The sequence below is a fragment of the Cinclus cinclus genome, chromosome 1 (genome assembly GCF_963662255.1).
Source record: "Cinclus cinclus chromosome 1, bCinCin1.1, whole genome shotgun sequence".
Taxonomy (NCBI): Eukaryota; Metazoa; Chordata; class Aves; order Passeriformes; family Cinclidae; genus Cinclus; species Cinclus cinclus.
In genome coordinates this window covers 138,619,631-138,647,152 of record NC_085046.1, presented here as the reverse complement: position 1 = coordinate 138,647,152, position 27,522 = coordinate 138,619,631, and the positions used below count along the sequence as shown (strand labels likewise).

General features: G+C 40.6%; 1 protein-coding gene across 1 annotated transcript; it reads right to left on the bottom strand.

Annotated features, from left to right (window-relative positions):
* Positions 1-18,391: 18,391 nt before the first annotated feature.
* Positions 18,392-27,522, bottom strand: MAL2 (mal, T cell differentiation protein 2). The gene is made up of 4 exons (XM_062503668.1): positions 27,388-27,522; positions 25,082-25,252; positions 20,978-21,136; positions 18,392-18,700 (listed from the first exon to the last, which is right to left on the bottom strand). The coding sequence occupies exons 1-4, from the start codon at positions 27,520-27,522 to the stop codon at positions 18,620-18,622; spliced, it is 546 nt and encodes a 181-aa protein (XP_062359652.1). The 3' UTR covers positions 18,392-18,619.

Below are 27,522 nucleotides of genomic sequence, written 5' to 3'. Positions count from 1 at the left end.
ATAGCCCTATGAGAAAGAAAATAGCATTTTGGAATCTGAACTGAAAGAAAAATACATGGATTTTGCCATAAGCTGACATAATTTGTCTGTCTTAATAATCTTCATAAATCAAGTTCCACAAATAGGTTCACAACATGATTCTGCTGGTAGAGGGAGTCTGACGTAGAGCTGATAAGCATCCAATCTAGAGACCTGTGCTTTCAGTGCATTCTTAATTACAGACTCAGTTTTTCATGCCTCCAATTTGATAAGCTGCAGCTGGGAGGAGCTCTCCCAGTACTGAGGTCACATCAGAGGGGAGAGCATGACTTCATCTGTACCTGCAGAAATCCCCATGCACAGCCACTCCTTCATCTGCTTGTCACTGCACACGGGATGGAATTGCAAAACACATTACCTGGTGTGTTCAGGGGCCAGACACAAAAATGGGAGGCAGACTCTGCAAAGATGAAGACAGAAAACACTGCAAGTCCAAGTTCTGTCTTAAGGCAGGCTATGAGATGACCCATAACTTCACTTTCCCTGAGGATCTCAAAACAGGAGGCGTTTCCTCAAGCTCTTATGGGTACACAGCAAGCTGACCTTTCTTCATCAACCAAAACCCTGGAAATAGAATTGAGACCATACCTGCTGTCACAGATCTTTTATCAACAGAGCAGGAGCTGAGAGGACTGAGAGGACTGGTTGTACTTCCCCTGCTCTCTCATTCATTGTGTACCACTAGAATCTGGAGACACAGTACAGGCAAAAAGAGTGTCTGTGTAATTTATGCTCCTTTATGTCCCTGCAGACTCTCAAAAGGAGCAGTCACAATATAATCCCCTGTTAAAATGGCATCTTAGAGATACTTGTTGAGAGTTCTCATGCCTTGCTGTGTCACTTGATTTAATTCTACCACCAATTCAAATGGCTGCTTTCCTGTCTCTGTTTGGATTTTAAATCCTCTCTGGATCCTGCTGAAATAATCTCTGCCAGAGACAATTTATCACTAGGTATTACTGAAATGCTCCCAAGGAGCACATTTATTTCTTTCTTATTCTTGGCCTAGACCAGGTCACAAGAAATGGGAGGAATTTTAAAGAAAATTCACAGAAGTGGATGCCAAAATACTCCTCCTTTTCCCCCAAAATCTCACCTTCCCCAGGTTTAGGGGGTACAAGCCAAGCATGGCTTGCTTTACCTGTATCCATGGTCTGTTTTCCAGGAACAAAACATGAAGTGATGTGCTTTGTGCAGGTAAGATCACCTCCCTGTTTGGGAACAGAACTGGGAGAGCTTTCAGGTGATGTGGAAGGCTGAATACACTCCCCAGTGTCCCAAATATCCTGGGTAAAAGCAGATGGCTGTTACTGAAAATTCACTTGTTTAACATGTTGGCACTAGGTTTCTGTGGACTTGAGATTTGGCTGTGTCTGTAGATACAGATATAAAATGAGTGTTACACCTGCTGCATTTTTAAAGCCCTTCTCATAACTACTTCCATTTTCCTATCTCCTCTGCAAGTCTATGGTCAGGGAATCTGTGCAATACCTGAATTTAAGCACTGTTTTGTAGGCAGCTCTCCCAGTGGCTTTTAGCCAGCTCTGACCATTCAGCAGATCCTTCCTCTAGGGCAAGACTCTAGAGCAGGCATTGGCTCCACCACAACTTATTTCCTCTTTCAGCCTCATCAAACATCAGGCTTACAGTGTGGAGCTTGTGTACCTAGTGCTTAACCAGCATCCAGAATAAAGTGTTAAATATCTGTGATACGTAGAGAATTAATATAAACTTAGGCAAGAAAGGACTGTTAGCAAACCTTCCTTTTGACTAGTGGAAAGAAAAGGGTAAGAGCAAGTGGAAGATTTTCCTAGAGCTGGTATCACAAAGCCAGTAAGTGTTTGAAGTAAATTTGTAATAAAGGATTCATTATAGATACTGGATAATTTTTTTAAAAATGAATGGGGTAGATTCCAGTGTTTCAATTTTTTTATTAACTCCTGAAGGAATGCTTAGTTTTACTCCTTCAGTATTTCAGCAGGATATACTGTATGTGCAGAGAATAGAGGTTTGTATTCCTTGTAAGGAGGTGTTGAATTTTTTGAGAAAATTTGTCCTCAGGAAAATAACTATGTGGTTTTACCAAAAACATGGGGTTTTTTACAGTAATAAACCAGATTCATTAGAAGCAGTTAATATGACCTATTTTTCCCACCATATTTTTCAGCTCTTGAGACTCCAGGTTTTGACTATCAAAGGATAGGAAAATGTGCCAAACTTCCACTATTCAGGACACCAGCTGGTAAAGTCCCCCAGCCTGGAGCAGTTGAAAGGCTCCATCCAAGGGTCTGATCCTTGCACAGGGAGTTGCTGCCCTTTCTAGAACTCCATGGAAAGCAGTCTGAAACTCTGTGGTTGTAAAGGTTTGTCATCACTTCTGAACTTAGACTTGCATTTCACATAATCTAAACCTGTGTCAGGCTGTTGTTTAGGAAATTAGCATTATCTCCATACAAAACTGAAAACAGTGATGCACACAATCTATAAAAAATGGCAGGGGAAAATGAGTTGCTAACTATTTTTAAAGAAATGTAACCATAAAAATATCATAGTCTTGATTTTTCTGTGGTGTTCCTGTTTTTCCCCAATAAGGAAACTAAGCCTTAATGCATATATAGTAGATTTTACTAGAATGCAAGTGTGCTTGGAAAAGTATAAACCATTTACTGAAGGAAACTTGAACTTCCTGTGAAATGGAAACAATCTGAGAGCAAAATATTAAGATCATTCTTTTATTATATTCATTGGCCTTAAACTACTTATTTATGGACAGTCAGAAAAGATGGGAGAGGTGTTAGACATATCCTAGCCACAGTATGTATATTTCCATTATTGACGCTAAACCCCAAGCTATTTTAAAGAGGATTGGTGCCTTCAGCTCACTTTCTGCTTTTAATAAAAATACCATTTTCATAGAAAAAATAATAATGGCTTCCTGTCATTCCTCCAGATTTGGATTTTGCTGTAGATTTTGGTATTAGAGTAGGCACAATATACAAGGTAAGGCTTCCTAATGATTGCTTTTATGCCTAGCCATGGCAATAAAATCATGCTCCTCTTATATAGGCAAATATATATACACACACATAAACTGTGTGTTAGGAGAACATTCTATGAGTTATTGATGTGGTGGAGACACACTACATGCACTGTGTATGTTCTCCAGGCCTATGAAAGTCATGGAAAGTTCCTATGGAAAGAATGTGGTATTTCTTGGGGAGAACTGGATCAGGTTCTATATAAGAAATAGATTAAGCGTTTCTGTTGCCCCAACTCATTGGATGTCAGCAATATTGAGAATGTCATTGAGAAATTTTCTTTGCTAAATTTCACTTCTTCATTGGACATCTAACACAAAGCTTCTGAGTGTTGTAGTTACTGCAAGAGATTAAATGCTTATATCCGAAAAAAATCATCTGACCAAAAATCAGCAGAAAGAAATATTATCATCAGTGATACAATCTGAACTTGACCAGTAAAAGGGAGGAAAATCCCTCAGTGGTATAGATTTGGAAAAACTAAGATAAATACTCCTTGAGAAATACCCCTTGAAAAATATTCAGAGGAGGATTAATAAGTTGAAAATAATGTGAGTTGCAAAGCACTCTAAGGGAGACAGTATCACTTAGGGGTGGGTGATTTCCATTACCATCCACACCCAAAGGTGCATCCAACAGTCCCTGGACTCTGCAGATAGGAGCTCACTGTGATGATATGGCATTTTCGAGGCAGTAGAATTGTAATTGGTGTGGTGGAGACAGGCAGCCACCAGGACAGTCACTGGGACACTGAAATGTGAAGGAAAGAGGAGGAAGAGATGCAGGCTTTTGAGCCCAGAGCTTGCTAGAGGGCAAACTTTTATTGAGGATAGTTTGCTGCTGTTCTTTATTTCAGTTGTGAGTTTAGTGAAAGAAAGTTCTTTTAAAAAAACCTATTGTAAACATGTATATAATTTTTTTCTGAGTGCATACTTGAACCTTATTAACTTTTCCTCATTCTAAGGGAAATGACCCTTGGTGGGTTTAAATATTGGCTAAGAGCTCAGATTAAATTTTTTAAAAAGTGTTAACAGCTTAGGAACAAGAATAGGATAGAGGATGGAACCTTACTGAAAAATAAACTGTAAATTATAGCCTCTTGTCATAAACCTATTTTCCTGGATGATTTTCTTCATAGTATCCACTAAAGGCATTAGCAAATGCTGAGGATTTCAGCTGAAGTTATTGGACACTGTTTCCTGCTGTCACTTGTCTTGGAAGCCACTTGGTGTGGCTTCTCTGCCACATTATCCATGTACAACACATCTGGCACCTTTCTCACCATCCCTCTAGGGTATTGCTTTTGACCAAATAGCAAATCCTGGCCCTGTTCCTGTTCCAGGTCAGACTCAGCCAGCAAGGGGGACACCCATGTGTGCCGTGATGATGCACTGGGAGAGTCACTGCTCCTCTGCAGAATGGGCTCAGTTTGTGTGAAATTGGTCTGGTGTGTGAGCATGTGGCCTCTGTAAGTCTTAAGTCTTGTCAGCTGAGTTAAGGAGACATGAAATACAAGGAGATTTCAGCAAAAGCCAAATGGGGATGGAATAACACCAGAACAGGGAGTTGGTTTTGTTCTGACTTGTGTGCAGAGCTGTTGGTGTAAGCCCCAGCATGAGCACTTGGCAAGGAAATTGTACAAAAATTACTTGCCAGAGGCTTGCAGTTTAGGCCTGTATACATTTCTGTGGTGAGATTTCACGCCTGCTGGCCAAGCCAACTTGTACTTGGCACTTCATGGGAAGACTCCTCACAAAGGGGTGTCTGTAGCCTTCCAGTGCTGGAGCCTTTTCCATTGGCATCCCAGTTCTGCTTTTCATTCTGGGACACTCAGTGCCTTGGAGCATCCCAGAGTCAAATTCATATTCAAAAATGTCTTTCTGGTATTCCACAGCAATGTGATTTTGCATGGGTTTCCATCATAGAAAATGTTGTGGTTTAGCCCCAGGCAGCAGCCAAGCCCCAGACAGCCACTCACTAACACCCCCACCAGTGGGACTGGGTGGAGCATTGGAAGAGTAAAAGCCAGAACACCCGTGGGTTGACAAGAATAGAATAGAATGGAATGGAATGGAATGGAATGGAATAGAATAGAATAGAATAGAATAGAATAGAATAGAATAGAATAGAATAGAATAGAATAGAATAGAATAGAATAGAATAGAATAGAATAGAATAGAATAAGCAAAAACCATGTACACAAGCAAAGCAAAAGAAGGAATCTGTTCACCCCTTCCCATGGGCAGGTGTTCAGCCATCCCTGGAGAAGCAGGTCTCCATCTCACATAACAGTGACTTGGGAAGAAAAATATCATCACTCTGAACATCCCCCCTTCCTTCTTCTTCCCCCAGCTTTATGTGCTAAGCATAATGCCATAAATTATGCAATAGCCCTCGGGTCAGTTGGGCTCAGCTGACCTGAGGAGTCCTGACTTTGTCCCCTCCCAGCTGTGCTTTTGCATAGCCTCCTCTCTGGTGGAGTGAGGGGCACAAAAGGCCTTGGCTCTGTGTAAGGACTGCTCAGCAATAACAAAATCATCTCTGCATTACCAACCCAGTATTCTGCACAAATCCAAAACACAGCCCCACTGTGAAGAAAATTAACTCTACCCCAGCCAAAACCAGCCCATAAGTGCCGAGCCTTAGAGCAGAACAATTAAGAAATTCCCTGTGGAAATATATTTTTCTAATCCTCTTTTCTTCTCATGGCTTCTGATTAAGCTGGATGAGGAAATGCTTTGTAAAAGCCAGAAGGTATTAATGACTTGTATGACTAATTTCTGTCCCTAATAATGAAAATTTTTCCCCTGAAATATCTAAAGGTTGACTGTACAATGGGAATTTTGCTCAAATAAAAAATCACAAAGGGATTGCTACTGGGGTCTGCAAAAGACTAATGAGGTTTCAGGAGGTAGAGCACAGCATTCTATGAAGAGAGCTTCCTCTCATTCTCCTGAGGTCCTGCAGCTGTAAAGGAACATGTAGACATCCTCCAAGACAGTCCTTTGGGATTTCATAGTCTAACTCTTAGTCAGAGTCCTAGTTAAAGTCCTAGTTAGACTCCTAACAGAGTCCTTCTGCAGAGCAAAAGGCGTGAGGTCAATACATTGAACAGTAAGTCTTTATAATGAAGTAAGGTGAATAAATAGTTTGTGCCTTGCTTAATAGTGCAGGACTTCTCACAGCAAGTCTTCCAACTCACTGAAGTCAGCTTCTGAGTTGTGGTCTTGTTTGCCTTGAAAGAATTGTTCCAAATAATTATGGGATAAATAACGGCTGTCTGCAGACACATCCCACAGATTGTCCCACATGGTGACGTAATTCTCCAACAGTGAGTTCTGCAACAGCTTGAGGGAATAATTCACCTTATTTAGCACTGGTCTCTGCTCCAGGTCTTCCAGTGTAGCACAAAACCACATGAAATTCAAAAGCTAGACCAGATGCCAAAAGGAAGAGCAAAATAGGGTATTTCCTACTAAGCTGCACCTCAGCATCACTGCTGGGTGTGGGTGAGGGGACCATTGCCCTGTATGGAGCAATCTATGCACAGTCCTTGCCTGCAAGCACGGGGTGATGAGGGTGAAGCGCTGTGGTGATTCCTGTGCTGTGGGAACTCCCTTGAGATTAAAGTGAAATACTGCACAGGACTGTTAATATGGGGAATAGAAAGGGAAGCACAGGTAGCAGGTGCTGCCTTTTAGACATCTGATGGGTACTTCCTCATCTCTTGCATGCCTTTCCAGTGTATTTTGTCACACTGTACCTTTAAAACAAAGTGACAGTTAACTATGGGTGCCACAGTGTCTCCTGGCTATGCACTCGGACACTTTACCTGTCTTATTCTCAATCCAGTTAGGAGTTTAGGCATGGACCATCCCTATTTCTGTATGGCAAGAGTGGTCATAATTTTGGCCTCTGTGGAGCTGGCCCTTCATGACTTAAAAAATGGGATTTTTAGCCTTTCATATCCTATACGTGGTTTTAAAAATTAGCTCATGTGGCATGTTGCTACAGCTGATTCACTACATTTTCTTGTGAAAGTTTTCTGTTCTTCTGTGGATAAAAGTTGTGAAAGACTACTTGAAAGCTGAACTACAGTCTGCTCACCAAGTGGCAGCACAGCTTTCTTCCAGCATCCTAGAAAAAAGCAGCAGTAAATCTCAGGCCAAGTGTCATATGAGGTAAGAGAATCTATCTGACACTATTTCTTTCTTAGAAACGTTCAGTGTTGAAAGTCTTCAGACTTTGGCCTTTCACCAAAATCCACAATCCCTACCACAAAATTAGAAGATATCTAAAATAGAGGTCCCTTTCCAGGAATGACACAAACAGAAATGAATACAGTGAGAGGAAAAATCTCCCCTTGTTCAGGATAGATTAGACAGAATATTTCCCTTTAAAACTTATGGAGCACTAGGGATTCGATCTTAGAGAAATTATTATTTTCCAATGACAATTCTCAGACCTGAGCTCTGCTCTTCCCACAACTTCTTATTTCCCAGAAGTCACATTTTTTGTATTTTTGCTTGCTTTCTTTGATACTGAACAAGATGGAACCAGAAATCTGAAGAGGAGAAAAAAACCTAAGACACTTCGCTCTAAAGAAAGTTCTTTTCCCCTCTCAGCACTTAGCAAAATTTAGTAGTTTACCAAAACTGCTATAAATACAACATTTTTTACCCAGGCAAATTCTAGTAATGTTGACAATCATTCTGTTTGGCTGAATTTTACCATATTTAAGTCACTGAATATAAAAGAATCTGCTCCTGCAAAAAAATCCAAAAAATCATGGTACAGCTTCAGTTTACATTTCCAGCTCATTTGCTTGTGGCTTTTACAGAGAGAGCTGTTTTTCTATTCTTTGGTGAAGTTTATTATACTGTGGGCAGAACATCAAAGGGGAGTGCTGGACTGAGCTGTAGAGTGAGCCACAAGGGACACACTAGTACACCAGAACAGTCTGAATTTTTTCAAATGTTAAAGATAGGAAATATTTTAAATCCTTTTTTCCCCCCCCTTTCTTCTGGATATGCTGCTCAGTACACCCTGTCCATGTCTGTGGAGAGAGAGAGCTGCCAGCTCCCTTCATGACAGGTACCCCCCGTGGGGCCAGCAGCCCAGGATGGGACATGCAGCAGCATCCTTGGGCTGGCAGCAGCAACCTGAGTGGGGATGTCCAAAATTGCAGTTGGAAGCAGGCTCACCTGAGGCTGCATTTGAGGACAGATGTCAGCACACTGTGTGCTGTCAGAAGAATGGAAAATCCATCCAGGCTGACAGTGCCTATGGGTACTAATAATTACATAAGGGTCCAAGGATTTAACAATCTTACAGCTATTAAGATTTTAACCTGTAGCCTGTCAGAGATATTCTGTAGCCCTTTGGTAATGGATGACAAGGGTATGATGGGACAATGATTATCACCTGAATTTTACTGATGGCTGTCACCATGTGAACACAACACCCCTTTACTCATTATGATACAAACTCAGCATGTGTGTGCATGTTTGTGAGCTATTCCAGCCTTGATGAGAGTGTGGTGTTTAAGGATCTCTTTTGACAGTGGAGAGGTGAGTTTAAATCCCTTAGGCGAATGGAAGAAAAAAAGACCAGTCACTTAGGAGAGCTTTAATCACAGGAGGATTATATGAAAAGGTGCACAGGAAAGGACTTCTTAGACCTTGGTTTTGGTGAAATTCTTCCCCTCTAGCTACAGGCTTTGTTTATGTGTGTTACCAGCACAATAGCATGAGCTAGAAGGTCACTTGTCTCCCTTTGGACTTACATGACATTACTGCTAAAGCCAGCAGGCTGGAAAATGGAAAGCTTTCCAGGTCTGCCTCACCTCCTGTTAAAGACAGTCCAGGAAGCTGTGCAGCCTCTCTGCTGAGAGTTATAACCCAGAGATAAATGGCATCCTGTGGTTACTTGCTACCCTTTAATGGATATTTGAATAAAGAATAATTTCTGAGGGAAGTGTGTAACTGTGAACTTCAGAAACACTGGTGCTAATGTTTGTCCTCTTCACCTACCCCTAATATGCTAATATCTCTCTCAGAGAGCCATTGGTCTTATTGTCAGTTGTCCCTCACCACCCTGGTGATTGCTAGGTAAGGAAAAACAAAGCATCAGGTTTCGAAAAGAACCTTATTAAACACCAGGTTGGATGCTCAGCTGATGTGAGCTGGCACAGCTGAACAAGCCAAGACAGCAGCAGGAGAAGAGCTCCTCAGCTTTAAACCTCCAGGAAAGTGGTACATATGCTCAGGTAAAAGGGGTACTTTAACGTGGAAAGTACTTCCCTCAGTATGCAAAGAAAACCTCAGTCTCATTTACTTCAGAAAAATGGCATTTAGATTGTAATTGAAAAAATTTGGCCATAACAATACAAGTATTTTCCAGTGATGATCATACAGTTGGAATTTTGTCCAAAAAAAGACCGTGTTGCTTCAGTGTCAAGAGGACTTGTTAGTGTGAAGGGTTTAAAGATGCTATGACCAGAGTAGGAAGCATTGGCTTTTACAATTGCTTATGATTTCCCAGATTTAAACCAATTCTCCATTCTGGTTGCTTACTTTCTGCTGAACTGTCTGGGAAAGGTTTCATCAAAAGTCATTCAATCCTTTCAAAAAGAGTAACTGGGAAATACTCCTTTGCCTGTAGTGAAAAATAATTCTGTATCCATATTACCAAGCAGCTGCATGCTACCAAGGGAAAGGCAGGTACCTGACCACCTCTGAGGCCCCTCACTCAACACGCAGAGCTAGTGGCATATCCAGCAGCAGAGTGTAACTCATTGGTTACCTGAAACCCCACAGACCTGCTCAAGTCACTTGGAGCACGACATCCCCATCTTGTGTCTTAACACAAGTGAGTTAAAGCCTGACTACAGGGAAGAGTAAAACTTGACACAAGGACTGTGAGAAGAGGTGGGCATGAAACATCAGCAAGGCATATGGGACCTGAAAACACTACACAGAGACTGAGACTATACTAAGAGAAAAAAAGAGATGGAGGAGAGGGAATGGCTGAACCAAGTGGGATGAGAAAGTGTGAGTATGTGTTTGCATGAGAATCACAGAATCACTGGTTTGGAAGAGACCTTCAAGATCATCAAGTCCAGCCCATGCCCTAACACCTCAACTAAACCATGGCACCAAGTACCATATCCAACCTTTTCTTAAACACATCCAAGGATGGTGATCCACCACCTCCCTGGGCAGACAATTCCAGTACCTTATCACCGCTTCTGCAAAAAACATTTTCGCAATACCCGACCTATATTTCCCTTGGCACAGCTTAAGACTGTGTCCTCTTGTTCTGTCAATGCTGTCTGGAGAAAGAGACCAACCCCACCTGACTACAGCCACCTTTCAGGAAGGTGTAGAGAGTGATGAGGTCACCCCTGAGTCTCCTTTTCTCCAGGCTGAACAACCCCAGCTCCCTCAGCTGTTCTTCACAGGGTTTGTGTTCCAAGCCCCTCACCAGCCTCGTTGCCTCCTCTGGATGTGCTCAAACATCTCAACATCCTTCCTAAACTGAGGGGACAGAACTGATCACAGCACTCAAGGTGTAGCCTCACCAGTGCCAAGCACAGGGGAAGAATGACCTCCCTGCTCCTGCTGGCCACACCATTCCTGATCCAGGCCAGGAAGCTCTTGTCTTTCTTAGCCACCTGGGCACACTGCTGGCTCATGTCCAGTCAGTTGTCAACCAGTGCCCCCAGGTCCCTTTCTGCCTGGGCACTGTCCAGCCACAGCACCCCCAGACTGTAAAGCTGCAGGGGGCTATTGAGGCCAAAATACAGGACTTGGCACTTGTATTTAAAACAAAAGACTTATGAAACTTCAATGAGCATGTGTGTAAAGACAGCCCAGCCATCACAGAATGGTAGAATAAAAAGTAATTAACTGGGGAGGAAAAAAACAGGCCAGGAAGTATCTAGGAGATAACATGGAAATTTCATTAATCTTTTTTTCAGCTACTTTGTACATATAATTAGTTTTGACAATTAGCTTTCAGCTTGTCACTGCTGAAAAATGGTTTTGGAGAGAGTCTGAGGAGCAGTACTGAAGGGTAAGGTAGGATCTCCTCAGCTGACTTGGGCATTTTTATTGTACCTTTTTACTGTTCCCAAAATTGTGTATAAGAGCACGACCTGATTTTACCTCTTCTCCCATTGCCTTGTGGAGGACGAGGAGCCAACATTGTTATTCCTTTATACCAAATCAAGCAGCTCTGTTTATGCTAGGATATACAAGTTCCACCTTTTCCAAGAAATCTTAATTTACCTGCCTTGATTTTCAACTATCAGCTGGGCAATGAACTCAGCATTTTGGTGATGGAGCAAGGACTGAGTGTGCAGGGGAGGCTGTATCCCTCAGGGGAACCTTGCCAAGGGGAAGTCCCAAGCAGCATGTAAGAGACAGCCTGTTGATCACATAATGAGTTGCCTCACCCACTGCTCTGTTTCCAGTGGTGGCAAAAAGAGGTGCTGTTTAGCAAAACCATGTGAGGCTGGTTATGTCCTTTTCCCTAATAAGCAGCATTCATAACTGTTGTATTAGGGATACTAGAGGGTATGCTCCTGCCTTATCCTTTTAGCATAAAGACACACTAATTTTTCTAATCCCTTTTTGAACATGCTAACCCTGACAGCCTCCACAAGCTCCTGTGCTGGCAAGCTCCGGATGTTCACTGCTCACTGTGTCAGCAAATACTTTCTTTTCTCTCTTTTAAACTGATATTTTGGTAGTTGCCTCAAGTGTCCCCCAGATCCCATACAAAGTCCTTGTAAACAACAGTTATATGTCTGGTTTAAGTAACATGTTCATCATTTGGTAAATGATCATTACCTCACTCTATTGTCTCCTTCACTCCTGAGTAGAGTCCCAGTATTTTCAGTCTTCATAAGGCAGCGGCTACAACACCTCAACTATTTTTGCTGTCTTTTACAAGAACACACCATGGGGCTTTTTGGAGTTCTGTTTGTTCCTTTTTTATGTAGCAGTAACATTACACCCTCTGGCCTGTTTGTAACAGCTTTCCTATGAGCTCCAACATTTTATTGGAGTTTGTTTGCCATTGCATACTGAGCTGATGATTTCAGAGAACTATCAGTAATGGTCTTTTTCCTAAGTTATAACTCCCAGTTCCAGATCTAATGTGGATAATTTTTTCATAGATGCATTGCCCCAGATTTATCTATATTAAAGTTCATCTGCCACCTTTGAGCCAATTCAGTTTGGTGATGTTTTCATGGCCTGCCCAGAACTTGTCTAAAAAGAATCAGCCCCAAACAATGTAATGACAGCGACTCCATGGTATGAGCTCATTCAGTTGTAATTTCATTTTAGCCGACCTGTTTAACTTTCATAACTCCCAAGGGAAAAAAAAGACCCTCCAAAACCTCCTTAAGGTTTGAAGGCTAGTTTCTATTTCTCTAACCTACTGGAGCTACATGGATTTCAACCACAAATTATTTATAGAAGTCAATAAAGCCAACTGTGTCCTGCAGGGAGAAGAGTGAATACTGTCTGCAGCTACTTCTTACCTTCACAAAAAGGGACTTTGCATTATATTTGTGTCCTGGGATTGTTCTTGATAAATACGAGCTTTGTAATAGAACCATAACAACAGTAGTATGAAGTCATGTACAACGCTAAGTTGTTGCTACGTCTCCTTACAATAAAAAGATGAAAAAGCAAGCCCGGTTCTTTCAGAAGAATCACCTAGGTTACAGTGAGTAGCCTAGCTGCAGCCTGGGAGCAGTGTTTGCTCAGGATGCCGCCGGCCGGCGCTCGGGTGATGCTGTCCGAGCGGGAGCGGCTCCCGGCGCTGCGGCTCCATCTGCCGGCACCACCGCCCTGGGCACGGCTCCTCCCTCCCCTCGGCGGTCTCTCTTACCGAAAGAGTTTAACTCTGAATGGATCTCTTCTCCTGCTATCCTTTCAGCCATACTGTCACTTGGTGATAAGGTAGAAGCTTTTAATCTTAGCTGTATGTGACACTGTATCTCATATACCCTGCCCAGCACTGCTGACCCTAAACCATTCACACGCTCTGAGTCAGATCCTCCAAAATAATGAGATTCTACAAGTGCTGGATTTTTATCTTGAAGTCTTCACACTAAGTCTGACATGGTCACAAAGGCTATTCGTCCCTTAAGAGCAGCAGGAACACATCCCAGCAGCAACTCACCCTAGCAGCAGGATCCTTAAGAGCAAATGACACAAGGCCAAGGAATTCATAATTCCATTTGCTTCAAAGGTCAGCTCTACTTAGAGCTGAGGGGAAATTCTGCTCTTACTTCCATTAGTGAAATCCCTCACTGGCAACTAGATCTCAAAAGAAGTTTAATTGATACAACTAAAAGAACAATTTGGCTTCTTCTTGTTCACCATTAAATTTGTCTCTCTGAGATAACTCTGTCTTTTTCTAAGAACATTTGTTCCAGCTAAGACTCAGGTTTGTTATTTGAATATTTAAATATTTTTATTTCAATTCTTATTAATTTGTTTTATTGATTTTTATTTTAAGTCAGGGGATGGATCTTGGACTTGGCCCAAGAACAGCTGTCACTGCCATGGGTAGGTCAGGTGTAGCTTAGAACTCAGATGATTCTGCACAAGTCCTCATCCTTTCTATCCTGCAGCTCATTCTAGTCCATGGTGATTGCAGCCAAGGAATGAAGGTGAACTATTCCTGCCCTTCTTTCAGCTCTTAGAGCTGGTTACAAGTTGGAAAAGGGACCTACAAACAATTCTCTTTCTCCTCTGCTCCTGAATTTTGAGTTAAAGTACCTGTTGATGATTCACCTTGCCTCTTATTCCAACAACCCGAAGCTCTAAGCTGGCCCTACAGGTTCCCCATGGCTTTAGAACCCAGGCCAAGGTATTAACAGTCTGAAAAACAGGTATATTCAGGAGCTAAGTGCTGGATTTGGTGTCAGATTTTATGCAGGAAGCAATTGTAGACAAGTCCTGAGCTCTTATGCACCTTTTCTATTTGGTAGGCCTCCAACCCCATTTTCCTTTTTGCCATAACTTTGCATTTTATCTTGGTGGAAACACCTCGAGACCGTCCATACCTAAAAGTGCTACTGGAGACTGAATCACACTCAATACACCACATTAGTTTTTTGAGTTGCCCAGCCTGTCTAGATCATGGTGCAGCTCTCTTTTTGCTTTCCAAAAATGGGGAAGAGGTAGGGAAGATGCTGTTTTAGGTCTTACAGAGGCATAGAGATGCAACCTAGCTGGGGTATTTATCTGGACCCAGGAATCTTGAAATACTTACAGGCCATGAAGTTTGTGAGGGTATCAATTACATTATTAAGTTATGCTAAAGTATATTTCACACTTTCAAAACAATAATAATTAAAAAAAGGCCATGGGACAAAATATGAGTCAGCAAATCTTCCACATTTCTATTTTATATGGAAGTAGAAGACTTTTTGCCTCATTAGTCTGTTTGGTAAAGCTTATTGAACCCAAAACACTTGTAACAAAGAGGAAAAGAAAAGAAAAGAAAAGAAAAGAAAAGAAAAGAAAAGAAAAGAAAAGAAAAGAAAAGAAAAGAAAAGAAAAGAAAAGAAAAGAAAAGAAAAAGGAAAAGCAAGAAAGAAAGAAAGAGGAAAAGCAAGAAAGAGGAAAAGGAAGAAAGAGGAAAAGCAGGAAAGAGGGAAAGCAGGAAAGAGGGAAAGCAGGAAAGCAGGAAGGAAAGCAGGAAGGAAAGAAAGAAGGAAAGAAAGAAAGAAGGAAAGAAAGCAAGAAGGAAAGAAAGCAAGAAGGAAAGAAAGCAAGAAAGACAACATGCTCCCTCTCACTTTCAAAATTTTCTTTTTGTAAGACTGAAAAGAGCAATGTTCTATTTGCATCTCAGTCTGAGAACTAATGGTTCACTGTTATCTTTGGACAAAAACCTGGGAAGCCTTTTTGTACAACTTGGGCAGACTGGCAAAGGAGCATGAAATTCATGAGGATGCTTTTTCTCAGAGACCAATTTCACAGTGCAACAGAAGTCAGCACTGTCATCTAGTTTTGTAAGTGAAAGAGACAATACAGGTCTAGTAATTATCCAGCAGTTTTTCTTCTATTTTTATGAAGGACACAGGTTTGTGAAGTCACTGGTTTTGCCTCTCTCCTTTAAAAGCTGTGGTTTACAACTGTGTTTTTAGGAAACCTTTTACAGTAGCTCAACTTCACTCACATCAGGAGTTCTAACCAATATACACAGCCAGAGAAATCATGAGAATCTGAACAGATTGATCCCGTGCAGATCAATAATCCTGCAGGACCTCTATCACTTTGGATTATTTCTAGACATTTAGCAAGGCAGAAGCTAAATGAACAGAGAAGAACAGAGTCAAGACTTCAGTGAAGTACATGCTGTGCATATTTTCTGCCAAAATACTAACAAAATTTTAGCTTTCTAACATGTGCACTTTCATGTCCCTTCAGAAAAAAACAACTGTTGCTTATCTCTGCACCCTTTGAAGGAAAGTCTCCTTTGATGCTCCTTCTCCTTATTTACCAGCAGCTACCACTCAGTGCTATCCAAAACACCATGAAATATTTTCTATGAATTGGGACCTACATGGTTCCTTAGATATGCTGCACTGCAGCTTCACATCAAATAGAGATGTCTGATGAAAACTATATTTGGCTATTTTGTCTTTATCCTTTCACTTTAAATGAACTGAGATAAATTTTCTCCCTATGCCCCTCCAATGCGTTCCATTCTTTGGTGAGCTCTAAGATTGTGTCCCTGAAGGTCACAATAGGCTTGTAGGAATTTTCTTACAAGGAAGAAAGATTTTTTTAGAACCAGCAGCTTACACATTTTCCCTGGAATACTTATCACAAGGATTACATATTATACCCATATCAATATTTGCATACATTCAGCACACACATACAATTTCTAGTCATGCCTACTTTTTTAGCTCCTATTTTTTTTTTAACTCCTACTTATTTTTTTTTTTTTTTTTTTGGAAAGAACATAGCTCCACATTCCAGTCTGACCACCCATAGATCTTCCTCAAAGTACAGCAAAACTCTGTCCATACTAACACAAAAATTCTGTTCTTTCACTCTATTTTAGCTGTGAAAGTTGTTCTGCATTACTGTAGTTTTTACCTTTATCTCTTCTCTGTCCTTTGTTTGTCTTTGATACTTTAAGAGGGAAAGTTCAGTCTTTCCTCACTATGCAAACAGTTTCCATGCTGCACTAACTTGCACTCTGCTATCTGGACTTCCATGAGTAGATTAAGAGACTTGAACAGCACTCACCAATCAAGGGTTTTACACCTGAGGTTTGAACTTGGGAGGTTAGATACAAATGCCAACTAAGCTTGGACAGCTCTTTAATTGACTCCATATATGGAATTCATACTCTGTAAGTTTAAATATACAAAATATTAAGTTCTGCTCTCCATTATCTCAGCTGGCTGCAGAGACTGCAGCTGTGATGCAGTGTGTGGTGTGCAGGCCACAGCCACATTGCAGGACACAGGAGAAACCAAACCAAAGATCAGCATCTGTTTGAAACGTTGTAACTGACTTTACTCTTCCCACCAATATTCACACAGTGTCACGTGGCAAACTATCTGTGAAACTAATTAAACATTTATAAAACTAGCCCCTATGCAACTGTGCCGTCTCATGAAATCTTAGCCTCAATTTTGCATATCTAGCATCAAGTGAGTCAGAGTAACAAGGTCATTTTTCTGATACTTTCCAAAGACAAAATTAATAACCAGACTACTGCCATAAATATATTAAGTAACTTTAATGCCACTTAGCATAAGTCTTTGTTGTATACTTTCATCCATGTACTCCAGTGTAAATGTATTTTATACAATGTGAAGCATTTTTAAAAGTATATGGCTCTAGTTAAATGTTGACAAAAAGTTCAATGCAATGAGAGAATTAGGGGGAAAAAAAATCAGCCAGAGAACAAAATCTTTGGAAGAAAAAAACCTTCAGAAAACAAATATGTGACAACATCCCATTGTAGCAATTCAGGATGACCAAGTGGTTCCATAGTCAGAAGGGTGCCACTCACAAGAACCTGCCCTGAGTCAGCAGGGTACTGCTGAGGGCGGCTGCCCCTCAGAGATCCTTGTACCTGACAAGTTTGATAAAGGGCAGACACCCTTGTTGGCTCAAGGACAGTGAGTAGGCCTAGGAATAAAGGAAATCCTGTCTTCCCTTAAGCAACCACTGCTGGTCTCCGCAGAACAATCAGGTGCACTGGCAAGATGTAGTGAACAAGTTGTTTTACAAATGACAGGGAGCCTTTATTTGTACCAGCTTATCATTTTGGCACTATTCACAAAAGCAAAAATTATTTACTAACAAAATAATAAAAAGCTTCACCATGTGCAAAATGACATGAGGGTCAGGGAGCAGAGCACAATGCTATAGTTTCGTTGTGCTAAATCAATTTTCTGTATATAATATTGCATGTCATCCTGCACCAGGATATCCAAGAGAGGCTCAATTAAACGTCATCTGTGAGAAAAGCAAACTCCACAGTGGGCGGACCGCTTTGTGTTCCACCACTTTCAGCCAGATGTTGCATAGGCATTTGTCCAAATAAAAACACCTTTACAACACTGCAGCTTTAGAATGCAACAAATAACACACAGCAAGAATCGAGGTCAGACATTATTCACTATTTGGTAACATTCCATTCAAATGACATTGACTCACGTAATACCTGACAAATGCAGAACTTGAAATAGCAAGAACAAAGTTGTACTCCAACAAAGTTAAACAGTGCAAAAATTCCTGTTAAACAAATATATATCATGTATATACATACACAAAATAAACATACTGTTTTGTTTTGTAGTATAAATAGATCTGATTAAGGTAAATACCTAAAACTAATAAACTACTGATTGAAAGTCCCAGTATTCATCTAGTATGGAGCACAGTCAGCTTTAAGGTTCAGGTGACCCTAGATAGACATAGCTATAAGAGAGTATAAAAAAGATTTCACTGGATGGTTTTTAAAAATATTTTCTCTGTACATCAAAGTTAATAGCATATATATATACTAAATTGGAATTTCAAAGTCAGCTTGGGCTCTGATCATGCAAACAGCAGCACACAGAACACCCATGACTCTACCAGGAGCCTCAAGGCTCTACCACTGTGGAGTGCACTGTAACGCTGCAAAGCACTTAAGATTTAACAAGGGGGGAGCATTTTAGCTGCCCGTGCAGTAACATCCTGGCTTGGTTTCCATTTTCTTCCTTTTCTGGTGTAGCACAGGAGTTGTCTGCTAATGACGTATCTCTTTATCCCTAACCTCGCTAATACTTTACAATGAGTACACAGTAAAAGTAAATATCAGAAAGGGAAGAGACGGAAACTATTTTCTTCTGTTGGAGAAATCCTGATTGGGGTTACTTGCATTTAAAGCAGATTTTAAGCAGAAAGAAAAAAGTCTTTTTAGAATTAAATTACAGTAAAACAGACAAGTAGAACTTAATTTGATCTGAAGTGGAACACGTGAGAATTAACCTCTGTTCAACTGTTATTTAGCCTCCATCTCCTTAATGCCAGGGCTGTGCTGCAACCATAACAAATAGCTGTCGCAAAGGCAAAAATCTAGAGGAGCAGAGAAAAAAAATAAGAAAAAAGAAAAAGTGAATCACACATATTGTTCTACAATATTTTTCTATTCCAAATGAATACAGGAACACAAGTGATTCAAAAGGTACCTCCCCCCAACCAAAATGCTTAATAAGGTAAAGATAGATTTGGTATACTCCGAAGTTTTCTCAGGAATTTATTTGTAATACCCCCATTTTACTACTACCTCATGTTACTACTTTTCATTTGCTTCAGCAGACATTTAAAAATAGAATATGAAATAGAATTTCTGCACAAGTTATAGTGAAAGTGAACATGCATATGCACACTGTGTATTTCAGCTCTCTTTTCTAGACTGATCAAACATCAATCTCAGATATTTCCAACAGAATGCCTCTACCCCAGCAAACGTATAAGAAGGCATCCCTCCAAACAGCAGAACTCTTTCACTCACAGAAACACAGAAATAACTCCCATCTGGCCTCCTTGACCAGATACCCAGCCATTAGAACAACTTCCCAGGCAATGTCAGGGAAGTTGCCCTGCTCAAAAACTGAACAGGATAGATTTGAACTGAAGGTCATGCCACAATAAAAGTGAATGTGTAATGTACACTGGACAGAAGAAATGAGAAACTGAATTTCTGAAAAAAACATCTCATATTGTCCAGTGATAAAAATAAATTCTGTCTATTTTAATATACCAATTCAATCATCTTTTGCTTTACATACAAGTACTAATTTGACTAATTAAAGTTTTGAAGAAATGCTACACCATAAAAAACATGAAAAAATAAACCATAAAAAACCCATTTTTTACCTCACCTGTAAAAAGTGAACATATATATATTTCTAATTATGGTATAAAAATGTCATCTTAAAAGAACATTAGCAACCATTTTTCTTTTTGTCATGTGGCTCACAAGACTGTTTTAATAAAATATTTTAAAGGTTCAATAATCGTTTCTGTACGTTTTAACTTCCTAAATATGCACTTCTACAAAAAATGCAAATGCACTAAAGACAACATTTATCTCATTCACTGTTTGCCAACTACTCTTAATTAAGATACTGAGGCAAGTTATGAAAAAGCCTTCTCCTCCTCTATCTTCACAGGGATTTGAAGAACTGAATTCTCCCTTAAAAAATTAGTAGGGAAGCAGGGAATGGTTTCTTGGAGTGCGCAGAATTCTGTTAGACAAAATGATTGCAGTGACCAGTGATTCAGTGGGATCTGAACACACTAAACTAAGACTGAAGAGGTACACTTAAGGGTATAATTTAATGTATTTGCTTAGTATACAGAACCTCCCTTAGTTCAGGCACCACTGGAACGCCACCTCTGTCCTTGTGCCACACAGTCACCCAGGGATAAAATGTGCTTCAGTGTGTTACAGTCAGGTGGGTGACGTGAGGAACTCTGGCCTTGGGACACTGACACATCCACTTCACCTCTCCAGGCTTGCCAAAGCCAAAGGCTTCTCCTTTCTATTCTGCTCTTGCAGACAGAATGTGAACCTTACACTTTCCATTCATGTGTTTTTATCTTGAGATAAAATGAAAGTGCATACTGTGCAAAAGTTATGGTGCACAGAGTTTTAAGGGCAACAGATAACCACAGAGGGTTTAGAAGCTTAATAAATATATATATATATATATACAGTTCCCTGGTAGGAAAGTCTCTGGATGGGACAAAAAATTAAGAGCAATGGTTTCAGTTCTTTAAGTCAAGCCTGACACACCTCTACTCATCCCTGAAGAGTCCAGCCAGGATGAACACCAAAGCCTGATAGATTTTCTGATTCAGCTATGCACACCCACAGCACCAAATACATAGATTCAGTGATGATGCAACTACAGAGAGAAAAATGCATTCCAGGCTTAGGCTATCAAGCAAAGCACTCTAATAAATGCAGTTAGAGACAGCAGGGTCCTGATGTAATATGTGAGCTTCAGAAAGACTCAGACAAAAAAATTATCTCCATGGCATGTTCAGCACTATCTAAATGGTATAAAAAAAAGCAACTGAAATTTTGAGCACAGGTGTAAATTTCATACCTCATCCTCTGATAAAGGCTCAGTTGTTCTCAGCAGCTATCCCATAAGCATTAGCTTATACCAATATTTTTGCATGTTTTTGTTAGACACTATATTGTTGCTATCAGAGGCAATTCTTTCTCTCACAGCTCCTCTTTCTATTCCAGTTTGCTGTTAAATTCCCAAGCTGAATGGCTGGCTGCAAGTGTCTGCTACAGATTTCTGTTGCCCTGATACAAATATATGAAACACATACCGAGGCTGCTATGCTTATGTTATATTCACGACCACTTAGAATCCTCTCTTGTGTGGTGGAGTTGAATTTGCGGGGAAAGTGATGCAGGGATGTAGTTGCTGCTTGCAGTAGAAATGCTCCAAAATAAAAGACAAAAGTAGCCCCATGGAAAACAAAATCCTAAAAAGCAAATAATAGAATCAGTCTGGGCTCCAATACAGATCTAATTCTTCTCACCTCAGTACAAATGAAATCCAACACTGAAACATGAAACAAGAACTGATAACACTAACTTGAGATAAGCAGTATTAAATCCATCTGACAGCTTAACCCAGGCATGTTTTCATAGTTTCTTGCAATTATAAGCAACTCATTAACATTATTAGTGATGAAGAGCAGCTCTCCCTCTCCCCAAATCTTATATTTTTTTCAAATTAAGAGGCACATGCTCATCTTTATGTACTTATGTTGACACTTTAGACCAACGCACATGCTCATCTTTATGTACTTATGTTGACACTTTAGACCACCTTAAAGTTAGTGGAGTTTACAGAAATCCCCCATCAGACAGATAAAAAAGAAGATATACACAGGCCAACTCGATCACAATTCAAGCAGTACAATAGAATCTTGCAGTCCCATAAGTCCCTTCTCAGCTATAACCAAAGCTTTAAAAATCTTCCCTTGATGCTTAAATTTTGCTTCTCTAAATGCCCAGAAACAACTCGGCTTTGACACAGCTGAAATGTCCAACGTCCCAAGACAATGAGATCCAAGAAGTGAGGCATTTCCACAACTCTCTGACTTGACTTACCCAACAGTCAGTAACCTGACAATTCTTCATGATACTGTGGAATAAATTGTCCAAGAATTGTGAGAACACAAAGGCTTTAGGATTTACTTCACATATGCTTCTCTCCTGAACCTCTCCAGGCAATTTCCTCCTCTGTGATGAATGCTAACTTAAACCTAAGTCAGATTTAAACACTCTCACTACTGGGTTCCATTACTGACACACATAAAAAAGGTGTGGTGCTTTGTAGGCCCTAGTACAGACCCCAGTGCTCCAGCAACAAGATCTAAGGCATACTCCAGTACAGTTTAAAATGTCTGAAGTATTCTTCTAACACCTCCTTCCATTATTCAGTCTGTAAAGCTGATATTTGCACTGCACTCAATTCTTGATCCATACAACATATACCTCATGCCTATACCTGTGAAGGCTGGCAAAAGCCACAGTGACAATTTAAAAAATATATGTAGATGTATGTGTGCTTTATGATACCTATGATATGCAGTCTAACTGGTGAGTTCTTTATGAACTTTAACTTCACTTGAGTGCAATGGACTATCAGTATGCCTGGAGTGAGAACCCAGGATACTTTATCTGTGTCCAGCAGACAGCACTCACCTGCACTAGAAATCACTGTGTGACAATCCTTACCTGATGCCTGCCTGAGAGCAGAGAAGAATGTACTGAGAAAAGTGAGAATGTACTGTACTATCCTGTCCAGAGAAATGCATTTTCTTCATAAATGTGAGATTTTCTTCTAATTGAAAGAATCTTCTTTTCAAACTCATTACTTGTTCCATATTTGATTGCAGCTATAGCTACTTAAATCATACCCTAGCCAGTTTTCATAAGTTATAATAGAAGCTGCTACTATAGTTCCCCATTCCACTTAGATCAGGACTGATTGCCTACAGGAGAGATATTTTTCAGGAGAGACTCTTTCATCTTCATTCTCCTGCCAAACAATCTAATTTCCTTCTCCTGGCAGCAATTATAGTGAAGCTCTGCAGCATCAGTAAGGTTTCATATTTACATTATGGTTTCTGTGACCAAAAAACCTCAAGACCTTATGAGGGACCTTTTTCTGGATTTTGGTAATTGTTATCATTGTGCCTAACTCTCCCTTGCTTCCACACTTGTATAATCATTGAATCTTCACACAAAGTGTATGCAAAACACTGTCAGAGCAGCATAAATTAGTTCACATCTAATTTTGTAAATGAATGTGTCGTGAGTCAGGCTGTAAAGGGCAGTAGTTGTCATACCATGTGATTTAATACACTGATGTACTGAGTGATGGAGCTCCATAAGGTCCATCTTTTCCACTGTGTACCATCTTATTTTTTAAATATCTCTATTAGCATGAGCAGATATAGTTACAGCATAAAGTATTACTAAATCCAGGACTGCATTTATAGTAACAGATAGTTTTAGTGTTTCCAGTAACTAATTATTTATTTGCAACATCAGGTAAAAAATACCCAACTTCTGAAGTGCTGCTAGAGTTTAGTGTCAACAAGTTACAAAATATTTGGGCACCTGAAAAAAGTGGAAAAGTATCTTCCCTTATTTTTGTTGACAGCTGGAAGGGGCTGGGTTCCAACTACCAAGTTAGAGATAAAATTATTCTCTCTGCATTTATTTGAGATGTTGACTGAGTTATGACAGCTTTTTTGATAAAGTTACAGATGCAGTTTTTATACAAGTCATGTATCCATTTGCTGACTTAGAAATTTTCCAGCAATTTATTATATACAAGGGGACAAAATTAACAGTGCAACAAACTGCCATCATCAAGTAGCCAATGTGTAACATACACACACAAGTGTTGTTAGATGAAATTTGTATGGCATTTTCAATCTATAAAAGACTTGGTCCTTACCCAGCAACTCTTAAATAGATGCATGATTGTAAACTGGCAAATAGTTTCAATGAAACCCAGGACACTACTAATTTACTTTAGTTATGCTCAAGGGTTTTGTTGCATCATAATTTGTGAGGATGTTGCAGCATAAATCCCTGTAAAGGTCTCTGTGATTGTAACTGATTATTAGCCTAATTACTGCCTGTATTGTGCTGGAAAGCTGATGCTGTATGTATGTTTATTCACTATTAAAGTGCTAAAGTCTGTTTTTGATAGAATCCAGTCTGTTAGTACCGAGGGCTTTGATTTATCAGATCTCCAAACTCAAAGTTTTATGATTTGCTTTAAAGAACTTTTGTTTTGAGGGCCTGTCCATTAATTACCTGAACAGATAAATATCCACAGCTGTTGATACTAAGGATGCAATTCCAGCTATGATCAAGGGAAGTGTCAATAGGAACACTAAGCTGCCAAGGAGCAAAGTGAAGGTGATCAGCAGTTACAGGCAGACATACTTCAGTAGTTTAGAAGTTGCAGCCCTTTTGGAAGAATTTTTTTTCAATTAAAAATTCTGATCACAGTTATGCCACCTCTTACTATGTAAATTACCAATCAGTAACCTGAGGTATCCATGTGGTTGGCAATAAACTAATACAAAAAACTTCCCTTTTTTAACAGGAATCTACAGTCTTTGAGAACTACTGGCACAAGCCATAACAATCAATTACAGCAAGATTCAAGCTCTGTTTTCAAGAGGAAAAGCTCAGAAAATGACTCTTGTATCTGTAGTTTCACCAAGCTCATTCTAAGAAACATGAAGACGTTAAGACTCCTAATAAGATGTTAAGATATAGTCCAGGTTATTATGTCTTTTACCACCTAAGATCTAACAGCCAGTCACCATTGTTGCCCTAGCTTTGAGGAATTGACCCAAAAGTCACCAGTAGACTTTCTTAGGAACTGGAGGGGATGTTCTGGGTGCTAAAGTCCAGTCTATGCTATCTCAGACAACCACATCACACAGTATGTTCATAAATGCATCCTTTCCTGTATAATATTAGATGTATCTTTCTACATCCCATTAATCACAGGGTGTTACTACTACTTCTCTAATAGTCAGAAAGTATTTTCTGATTTCCAGTCCACAATTATTTCTGGCCATTTAAAACAATTTGTTGTCATGTCTTGTTAAATTAGTCCTCTTCCTGCTACTCATACATTTTATGTGCTCAGAGAGGACAAGTGTACCCCTCCAAACAGCTTCAAAAGCTCCTTCAGCCTCCATCATAAAACCTGGATTTCCTCTCCACCTCTGTAACCCTTTCTTTCTCCAGCTTTGAATTTCTATTTGAAAAACTTCCTGTTAAAGCAGAAAGCCAGGTGCTAAGACTTAAGAGCAACATTTCTCATTAAATAATTTTCAGTTTATAAAACAAAGATAATCCTTCAATAAAGAAAAAAATCTTACCGCCTGGTTCCAGTTGACAGTAATTCTATTTGCATAACCAAAGAGGAACACAGAGAGGAAGACAATGGAGAGGAACCACGCTGTCACTGCCACAAACATTACCCATCCCTGCAGCAGTGGCAGTGGAACTCCAGTAGAGGCGACCAAAATCCAGACTATTGTTCCAAACAGCTGCAAGGAAGGGAGCACAGAGAATAAAGTGAGAGATAACTTTTACTCAGTCCTTTCTGCTTATGAGCTGATATCACACACTACATATCATCAGATGACTCTTAGGAACACTTGAAAAGTACTCAGAGAGCCCAAGTCCTCCTCTTAGAAGTGATAGGCACTAAGTGGTGAAAAGACAAAGCCACTCTGAAATTCCTAAAAGCTCTTACAATAGTCTTGAAAATGGGATTTACAAACCCAGGTGACTTGTGTGCTGCTGCTGAAAATTTTACTCTTACTGTTACTTTGAGCAAAACCTAAGAAATGTGAAAACATGCTTCACACACACACACACACCCTCACATAAATCTCTCTCTATATATATATACACAAAATAGCATGAAAAATATGTACTTATACTACTTTGGATTCTATCTCATACTGTTTTGCTTTGTAGTCCTAATCAGATGAGATACAGAATGGAGATTAATAGACACACATTTTTCAATGTATTTGTAATACCAAGCTGAAAGAGGACACAAAGCATTAAGGTGAGGTGTAGACTATGCCATAAAGACTAAAGAAATATAGAGCTTTCTAGAATCATCATAACTTGCAGAAGAAGTCAGCAGTGCCAGTATTCATTTCAGCAGACTCCTCACAGCAAATGAGTGCTAGGGACACTGTGCTAGGGACAGCCTTATGGACAATTCATGTACTCTAAGGCTTCCCTGGTTTAATCAACTCTTGGCCAAAGGAAGACTACTATTTCTTCCTGCAAATCCTGCCTCTTAATAAAAAAGGATAAATAGATGATAATTATGATTCACTCCAAAGATGTTTGTTTATTACAGAAAGATTGAACCTCATAATCCAACCTGCTGAATAATGTCAAATAAAATCTATTTCCAAATTACTTCTTTCCTGTTCAAATTTTACAGATTTACAAACCAGGAAGTCAGAGGTTACATTTTAAGACTCAGAGAGCTTTCTTTTGTATCACAGTTGGATAAGAGATACCTTTCAAAAGATGCCTGCTATAAAGTTAGTTGGTTCCTCTCTGGCGTTACTCTGCAGCAGCACATATGTAAAGATGCATTGCTAGTCTCAGTTCAAAGCTCCCATGGGTTTATGTATTACTGGTCAAGTTGTTCTCTAGGGTTCCTTTTTTAGCTGTGAAGAACCAAACTTTCTCTAGTTTCACAAGACTGCAGGTGCAAGTCTGTTACTTGGTGACCAGAGAGTGATGGGCACTGAGGAAGCAAAAGGGATACCAGAAAGTGTCTGTTAAACAAAAAACAGAGACACATGAAATGTTTTCAGTATTTTGAACGTGCAAGCTTGCAGGGTTCCTTAAAAATAAATTTAGAACTGTACTGTAGGGACTGCTAATCTCAGCATCCACTGCTGTGCTACTTCCCTCACACCACACCAGTCCACTACAGTTTGGCTGTCAGATGTACAACTGGTTGGCCGACCAAATTAACCTTTTGTCCCTGCTGCCTCTGGCCCTGATTTAGTGCCTGGACTTGCGTTTCGAGTTTCAACTTCTTCCTTGCTTAGGTACAATTTTACAGCTTGGGAGGTGGGATCCAGCTCACAGGCTGGGACCCAAGCAGTATTCTGCTCTGACCATAAGAAAACAAACAAACGAACAGAAAAAATAATAAAGTCAGATGAGTTCTACCAAGCTTTTTATCTCCCACTAATCAGTGGCACTGCAGAGCGTCATATCCAGCCTCAGCTCAAAGGTCCTCAGCGCCGTGCACACCAGCGAGGTCTAACACACACCACACTGAACGCACTCGTGGGAGTTTGCAGAGGACGCGTGACACGTGCACAGACAAAACCTGCTGTAACTCGCCGTGGTGCCTTTTTGGGTCGGGGAGACAGCGTGGCTCAAAGCCCTCGACAGCTCAAACAGCCCCGCGAAACCCATCTGTGTGCGGGGCCGCCCGAGCCGAGCCGGCCGGAGGGCGCGGGGCCGGTCCCGGTTCCGGTCCCGGTGTGGGTGCCGGGACCGGTCCCGGGGCCGGTCCCGGTGTAGTTCAGGTGTGGTCCCGGCCCGGCCCCCCACACCAGCCCCGCTCACAAAATGGCAGGTGAGCGGCGCGGGCAGGCCCCGGCCGCTCCCCGCCCCGGCCCCTCGCACTCACGATCTCCAGGAAGATGACGGCTCCCGAGAAGGTGCGCAGGATCTCCAGGCCGGAGGGCAGCGTGACCCGCGGAGGCGGGCAGTAGGGAGCGGGGTTGGGAGGCGGCGGCATGGACGAGGCTCCCCTGGGCAACAT

Excerpts from the sequence above, each read along its gene's own strand:
- MAL2 (XM_062503668.1), bottom strand. The coding sequence starts at position 27,522 with ATGTTGCCCAGGGGAGCCTCGTCCATGCCGCCGCCTCCCAACCCCGCT. Across the intron at positions 25,253-27,387 it reads CCGTCATCTTCCTGGAGATC|CTGTTTGGAACAATAGTCTG; the intron begins GTGAGTGCGAGG and ends CCTTCCTTGCAG. Across the intron at positions 18,701-20,977 it reads ACATAAGCATAGCAGCCTCG|ATTTTTGCCTTTGCGACAGC; the intron begins GTATGTGTTTCA and ends CTGCTCCTCTAG.